Source organism: Sipha flava, unplaced genomic scaffold, assembly GCF_003268045.1.
Source record: "Sipha flava isolate LNK unplaced genomic scaffold, YSA_version1 198_pilon_pilon, whole genome shotgun sequence".
NCBI lineage: Eukaryota > Metazoa > Arthropoda > Insecta > Hemiptera > Aphididae > Sipha > Sipha flava.
In genome coordinates, this window is record NW_020272778.1 from 450199 (window position 1) to 459105 (window position 8907).

At 30.3% G+C, this 8907-nt stretch overlaps 1 protein-coding gene across 1 annotated transcript; it reads right to left on the reverse strand.

Annotated features, from left to right (window-relative positions):
• Positions 1-7932: 7932 nt before the first annotated feature.
• Positions 7933-8469, reverse strand: LOC112681884. The gene has a single exon (XM_025552222.1). The coding sequence runs from the start codon at positions 8467-8469 to the stop codon at positions 7933-7935; it is 537 nt and encodes a 178-aa protein (XP_025408007.1).
• Between the last annotated feature and the right edge of the window lie 438 nt (positions 8470-8907).

Genomic DNA, 8907 nt, shown 5'->3' on the forward strand with positions numbered 1-8907 from the left:
ACGCTAGTAATTTTTGATAAAGTACGGCGTTTCTTTTTATTCTAAAATCAATGATTATAGCTTATGTACATTTCGTACATACAACATTATGAATACTCGATGAAAATTAATAATTTACTAGATATTTCAATGAAAAAATCCGACTCATGAATTGATTGTTTCGGATAATACAATAGTAAGTGTATATATATATATATATATATATATATGTATGTATGTATGTAAATAATAATTTATCGGACCGTAAAAGTTGGACACTCGCGTCCGTACAGTATAAATCACTCGGACTATCCACTATGCGTGTACAACAGCATGTATATAAATAATGTACGCGTTTAATAATACCGCACAGGGTGGCAGCGACGGCGACGGTGGTGGTTGTGAAATGTATCGTATCAATCAGGAGCAGTCGCAGGCTGCGGTACGGTCCTGTATCGGGATCGCCAAAAGTGGTTTCCCTCGATATATCTGTTATGATTCGTGGGTTGTGCACGCTGTATATACAAATATATATATATGTGTATGTGTGTAAATAATATGTTTATGTTATACGTGGACACGTCGCGTACTACTATACTTACTAATACTATACGGTAATATATTATTATGCGTTTTGTCTTATATGATTCTCTTTTGTTCCCTTCTTCTATACTCATTCTTTTTCTTCATTATCATATTCTCCTCTTCGCAGTCATTTTTGTCTACGTATTTATTACAGATGTCGCACAAATATATGTAGTTTTTAAAATAAAAATATATATATATATATATATTTGCGTGTGTGTGCACACGTTTATATACATATTACACGCGCGCGCACATGCGCCGCAAAGGACTTACGAGCAAAATATTATAAATGATCTAGGTTCTCGGTACTTTTGCAACGTATATAACGGGGTCGTCCCGTTGGTTTTTCTTGAAACACGGCCAAGTGCATATCCTAGGGATCGGTGCGCACGCGTGTACGGACTATAAACATATATATATATATATACGATGACGGTGCGCTCGTTTGTATGTCGTACGTGTATGGCACGTCTATATGTGCTCCAATAGTGTATGCTCGGGTGTATATGTATGCCTGCGTGCACGTGTGTGTGTGTGTGTAGAAAGTCCTATGGACGAGTGTTCGGGACCGGCGGGGGTAAGACACAGACGCACGGAGCCTAGACGATTTTTTCACAGACCCACATCATTGCCGTCGCTACCACCGCCGCCCTTGGAAGAATCATTTACGAAAAGATGGCAGCTGCACAAAAGCACACATACGCATATAATACATGTATGCGTTACTGTACGTATAGGAGTGTGCGAGAGTTTGTGCATCTAAGTGTGTATATGTGTAGGTTTGTGCATCCAAATATGTATATATTTGTGTGAGAGGGTGTGTGTATACGTGTGTGTATACGTGTGTGTGTGTGTGTGTGTGTGTGTGTGTGTGTGTGTGTTTATTTACGTGTTAGCGCGCGTAAGTGTATTGTGCGAACATGTATGTGTGCGCGCGTGAAATACCGGGGTGGCCTACGGGAAAAAAGAAAACATCCGAGCGCAATACAATCTGGCATAGACCCATTAGTTTGGACCGACAGTCACACACACGTCCGACATTTGGCAACCTCACACATAACTCCTTCGACATTATATTATGGTATGTTTTTCGTTTGCACCATTATCGCCTGCCGTCCATGTCCTGCACCCCCTGAAGTCGCAGACCCGACGGTCGCGTACGCGTGCTCGAATACAAACAGGCGGGTAAAAAAAAATGAAATAAAAAAAACTCTACGGACGATAAGCAGTTTTCTCGCAAAACATAAACATATATACGTACAAGTTTTATACGGTCTATTATAATCCTGTATGCAAATTACGGTACCACAGCCACCGATGTTGTACAATAATAATAATAATAATAATACAATACTCTCTATCGAACCATTCGCCAAAACGTCTGCAGCTGCTCGCTAGCCCTTTAACTCCTCTATAACATCATTTCTCGACCTTTTTAGTGTCGCGACCCTCAAAATAGGTATAAAATATGGTCGATCACTTCGTGACCCCCGCGGGCCCCGTCCTGCCACCTGTATTAGGTAAAAATTTGAACAATAAAAATGTCCTATCATTAATCAAATGAAATATATTATTATAAATATCAATTTGTAAGTACCATGTCTAGTAATTTAAACTTATCAAGTTTGAACGTTATGTCTTGGGTCGTTGGGAATTTCCATTAGCGGTGGAGTGTCCGTTTTATTGTTGAGATATTTAAATTTAATCGAATACTAATTATTGTTATTATTAATATTATTTTTGAGTTATGAAACGATTAATTTATCAATAACAGTTGCGCGTCGCTCGTGTTATTAAACTCATATGATATTGCGTTATTAGTTTCAAAAATAAGTATAAATATATTAAGTTGGTTTTTAGTGCATCTTTTTAGTTTTGTGTAATTGGAATTAATAATCATGGATATATTACAAAACGTAATGCACCGTTTACTTCTGGTGAACCAGCGAAAAAAAAAAGTTCAGGTCATACAACAATGAATATTTGAAGTATTGGTTTATTTTACTAGATAATAAGCAGAAATGTTTTGTTTTCTTTCAAGTTCTATCTTAAGAAAATATGAAACCTTCAATCAAATCTCGAAAAACGAAATTTTGGTGCATTTGATTTAACATCGAATTGACAAAAATTTTAATGTCCTATTCTTGATCGTGTTTTGGATACCATGAAAACACATTTAAGAGAATTAAAAATTCAATTACTTGAATATTTCTCATGTGACAACAGTGATTTCTCAAATAGATGAATTCTTAATCCATTAGATGAAAATATTGTTGCAGTTGCCAAATTATCAGTTGAAACTCACAACCAATTTATAGAATTATCAATTGATAAAACATTACAACTAGTATTTTCATCCCAGAATTTATATAAGTTTTGGCTTGCCCGAAGAAATTAATTTAAAGTTTAGTAACAGAGGTAACAGAAACATTGAAAATTTTGATTCCGTTCGCTACTTCTTATTTAAGCGAAAAAAGATTCTCATCCATGGTGGCATTAAAAAACTAAGTACAGAAATCGTTTGTTATCACTAGAAAATAACTCACTTTTATGTGTTTTAGATGTTCAACCACAAATTAAGCAACTTTTAAATGTAAAACAAATTCAACGATCATACATATTATTTATTTTATAATGTTTATTCACTTTTTATGTATATCCTTATCGGGTTATTTTTTATTAATATTTTAATCATTTTTTTTTTGTTCAATAAAAAGGCACATTTTGTTAATCATAATTTTATTATTTTTGAACTACGCTGCCCCTAGTCAAGGTGATCGCGACCCCTTGGTTATGAAACGCTCGAAACTCTCTCATCCACCATCACGTACAGTCACAGATTTTTGATAATATCTCATTCACTATTTGTATCTTTCTAATGATACGACATAGCAGAATAACGTATACACTGAACATATATTATATCGGTCTAAGTCGTAATATTATTCCACACATATGTACACATATTACGTAATAAATACTCGAAAATCGCTATTCGGCCAAAAAATCTCATGACAATAATACTGTTTGGCGGATGTGGAAAAACAATAATTTCGCAGGTTAGTTCAAATCCTATTCCAACGCATGGACACCGTTAATTTTTATAACCTTACAACATCAAATGCCCCGTTTTCCATTGGTAATATGATTGAAATTATCGTTCGAAAACAATTTATAGATGATTATTTCCATCGTTTGTAAGTTAAAGATACCTATGTTGAAATACCAAATACCCAACTGTAGGTGTTTGAATAGAATATATATAGTCACTCGTCAAATAAATCACTGCCATGTCTAAAATTTAAATATTTACATGTATAATAATGAATATATTTATATATATTATTAACGTGTATAAATCGTATACAAAACTAAACTATATCAGGAAATTTCTTAAATATTCTCATTCTTTTATTATATTTAAAATTATGCATTTTTCAAATTCACATTACAACGCACGATATTATATTTGCATAATCTTAAAACAATAATGACAAAATAAAAATACCAATATTCTAATAATTTCACACTTTTCAAATGCAATTTTGAATTTGAATAATTTCAAAAATATTGATTTAAATATTTATAATATTTTATCAAAAACTTACGAAAAAAAAACGGTATTCATAATTGAAAATAAAAATAAATATTGCCAAAAAATACTCCATAATATAGATACAAAAAATAGTATTTTAATAAACGAGTACTTACATGTAAATTTTTCCTAAAATAAAAATTTGAAAATAGATTATAATTTAGGCATAAAAAAAGGTGAGTATTCTTAAGAAATCATCCTATATATACCTGTATAAATAAAATAAAAATTTATTCGAAAACGCCTCCTAATTGTATTCTATCGACTTGGACATTAATATACATATAGGCGTGAGTGACAGCAGGCGATTATTGAAGCGGAAAAGTCTGAAGCTTGTCAGTGACGTCATTTATCAAACTTTTTAAATCAAAAGTGACATTTTACCACCCACACTAAATTAAAATACAAATGGCAAAATTTTAGATCCCAAGCGAATTGGTATTACAATCATGTTATTTATCTGTTAACATTTTTTTTTTTTTTGAATAATTGATCTTATTAAAAAAAAAAATTCATATAGGTAATAATAGTTTCATAGATTATTAACACAATTATTATTCAATGAACAGTGATAGTAATAAGATTTTTTAAAGCAAACGTCTTAACATTTATCAGTTTGTTACAATTGTTGCAAGTCATGAGTACCATATTATATAGATGACCGTATCACCTGTAATTTTTAGAATAGTGAAAAACATAAAAATACCTAGTTTACATAATTATATATCAGTACATTGATAAGTTTTCCACCAAGTAAATAAAATATCAATAATATTTTCTTTCAATAAACTTAAAGCGCTATTAATTTATGAAAAATATTTAAAAATAAGAACTTGATTTTAACTTAAAATATATTGATTATTTTGTATAATACCGAACTGTACTCGGAACACCGTTATTTAAATACAATCAATTGCATATAAAAAATACACGTAAATGAACATAACTAACACAACAAAGAATTTATGTTTGGAATCAATATTTATATAGATTTTTTATGATTTTTATCAAAATGAATCTAGAAGACAATAACAACTGTTATTGCAACTTTCTTCGTACTTGTCAAAAAGTCAAGCAATATTTCCATAAAGTATAATAAATTTATCGACTTTTATATTATCAATGAATAATACAATAAGTCTTTCTTCGCTAATGTTAAACGTTTAATATAATTGTATACGTTTTAATGCTGCTGAAATTTGCTACAAATTTTAACACTCATTCACTGCAGTGAATTAGTGAATAGTAAAGTTAACGCAATATCAAAAAATTACTACTACTTCTACTATATACGAGTAGATTAAAAAATTATTCAAGTCGTTGTTTTCTATAAACCTCCAATACTTACACATTATAGTATTAGATTGGCGTATTATTTTGTTGAATCAGCTAGTAATATCCGTTTAACATTTACAAGCAAATTTGATTGGTTTTAAAACTTAAAATATATTGGCACCAAAGGTGCTAAATAATGTGTTCCAGTTAAAGTATTATTAAATTCAATAAAATATTGTGTTACCAAGACTTTGTTTTCTTTAACTGAATTTCAGTGTGCTATTGCAGTGTTCTAGCAAAAACAAATAAGTATTCATTAACTACATAAAATGTTTCGTGCAGCTCAAATACTGCCATATTGTTTACTAAATTATATTAAAGTATCCTATTTTACTTTAAATATTGATATACACGTGGGTGTGTATGTGGGTGTGTGACCGTATATTGATAAAAAAAAGTTTATTTTAAGGATACTTAATCTTTATTTTTATAATAATATTATCGATGCTATGTTATGTTATAATATTATTATAATCTAACGATAGTCAAATCACGAATAAAATATAACCGTGAACTATATATATAGGGGAAATTTGAGGGGCTTAGGTTTGCTTAGCACCCCCATATGTGTTCATATTAATTTAAATTTAAATACTCATTACTCATTACGTATAGAAAAACAGAGTTTTTACTATGTAAATATATAAATTTATTATTTAAATAATGGTGGTGGAAGTCCATCCTTCGTTTCTTCGGTCCTCAAACTTGATAATAGTAATAGGTAGGGTTGCCCAATTTTGAAATTCCTAAACCTAAACCATCATATTGAGTGTCTATTTTTTTATTCTGATTGATATGAAAACAAGATAAGTATTTAATTTTGTAATTTAAATATTTATTGGCTAATACAAAATACATTATAATTGTATATAACCATACCAATTAGATCAACATAATATAATAATATAACGTACAATATTATTCTATGTTTTATTATTAAATAATATAATATTAAATGTTATTTTCTTTCAGCTTCTATTAACCGGGATAAATGAATGATCGACCGGGACACCGAGATGAGTGGCAAGCCTAGTAGTAAATATACTGAGTTTTAAAGAAATGATAAGTCATTTCTTTATCAAAACGGTTCTGTATAAAAATCAACCATTTATAAGTATATTTTACTATTTTTAATCTAATTATCGGCAGATTCTTTTTTTTTTATCAACCCGTTTAACGAAGAAAAAAATTTTTTTAACCAAATATTTATCTGTATTCAAAATTTCATTATGATTGGATGGACCAAATTTTTTTAATAAACATTTATTGTTAAAAATGTATGTAAAAATAGTAAAATTCATTCAAATTTATCAAATATTTTAGTAAGTGCTTAATTGTACGGGTTTCAGGTGTTTATAACCATGAAAATGATAGAAGGGCTTCAGCACCCCCAGTTTTTTCATTTAAATTGCGCCCCTGACTATGAAACCAATAGTTTAACAAACACGTCATACCTATATACTATTATAATATAGTGGTTGACACTCAACTATCGAGTCGTACCTCCAATTATAATATGCGTTATTAGGCACTCGTCGCAATGCACTAATTTAACACTGCCTGCAAGAAATTAGATTATATTCGCTAATTAATATTATTATTATTATATAATGCATTGTTTCGCACGTCTGAAATGTAGAGCATAAGAAAATTGAATGGTGTCTAATACCACACATTATGATGGTCGAAAGAAATTTGCTAATGCATGCATCTCGGCTGTGGTACACTAAGTTCGTGTCCCCGCTGGCATCCACGATTATACAGTCCTACGATGACAGCAGGACATCTCTCCCGTTGTTGCAAACCGTATGATGATGATACATATATATATATATATATATATATATAGGTTGAGCACATATACTTGTCTAATGTGTTTGTATTTTAATATAAGAGTACATATTTGGTATTTCGTTAAGTTACAAAAAAAAAATTTATCACGATCGACCGAGTTCTACCACTCCGACTAACTTTCGCATTTTCTACTGTAATATAAATATATATAACTATTCGTATACGTATTTTTATATAAATTAATCTTCTATAAGCCAGCCTAAACGTTTATATTATATTAAGTATAAATCTCAAACTGTACATATAACAGTGAAAATAATTTATATATAAATATGAAAATGGAATATTTGTCATGCATGTTCTCTGAAACTAATTATCCTATTATTTCGATTTTTCTTTTCTTTTTTTTTTTATGAAAGAGTACTTCATGAAGCAAGTTTTAGATTTAATTTCAACTCTATAAATTAATTGAGTGATTGTTTATTTATAATTGTTTAATAAGTTCCCCCACAAAGGAAAATAAAATTATTTTAATGGATTATTTTATTTTATTTTATTTTATTTACAGAACGGTCCGTGGCCCAAAGTACAGTGGTATAAGATAATATATTATAACAGTAAAAAGTAATTACATAATATAATTAAAATGGAGTGGCTGTAGACTCATTAGCAATGCGCATCATTCTGAACAAAGGTTTATTACGGATATAATTGGTGGTGCAAAGTGGTATGAAAAAAGGATAATGCGACCGTGAATAGAAACAGGGGATTTTAAAGTTAAGTTGACTTAACAATTCAGAACAGTCAATAGAGCCATCTATGAGTTTTTGTAAGAATATCTTGTTAGCTGCAATACGCCTGTCAGTTAGGTTCGATAATTCTAGGAGAGTACGGACTGGTTCATAATTATGAGGTTTATGTTCAATATGAAGAACTTTAGCAGCATAGTTTAGAAATTTATGTTGAACCCTTTCAATTTGATTCCTACTAGTAGCTGTATAAAGGTCCCAAATAACAGTACCATATTCAAGAGTTGACCTGCCAAATGCACAGTATAAAGCTTTAAGTGGTGCTAACAATTTAAATTCAGTAGAAACTCTTTTTATGAGGCCAAGTATTTTTAGACCTTTGCAGCATCTTTTTTCAATATTTTTATTAAAAGTAAGTGCCCGGTCCATTATAATACCAAGATTACTGACAGCTGCACCTGAATCAGTGAGAGATAGATTATACAATGTGTAACTAAATATGATTGGATTACAAATTTTGTAAAAGGACATAAAAAGGCACTTGGAGATATTAAAATCTAGACTAATATTAGTAGCCCAAGCACTTAGTCCAGCGAGATCACTCTATAATTGATGACAATCATTTATACAACGAATTTTCAAGAAATATTTTTTAAATCATCGACAAACATCAAAAAACGACGGTTTCGAATAACATGTTTAATATTGTTTATAAACAAGGAGAAAAGAATTGGAGAAAGATGACCCTTTTGAAGGACACCAGACGGAATAATATTTACTTCGGACTTGATATCAAGCACTTTTACATAATGTATACGATTTGTTAGGTAAGAGCTAAACCAAGATAAAAATGGCTCCCCAAAACCA

Coding starts and splice junctions, on each gene's coding strand:
- LOC112681884 (XM_025552222.1), bottom strand. CDS start 8,469: ATGGACCGGGCACTTACTTTTAATAAAAATATTGAAAAAAGATGCTGC.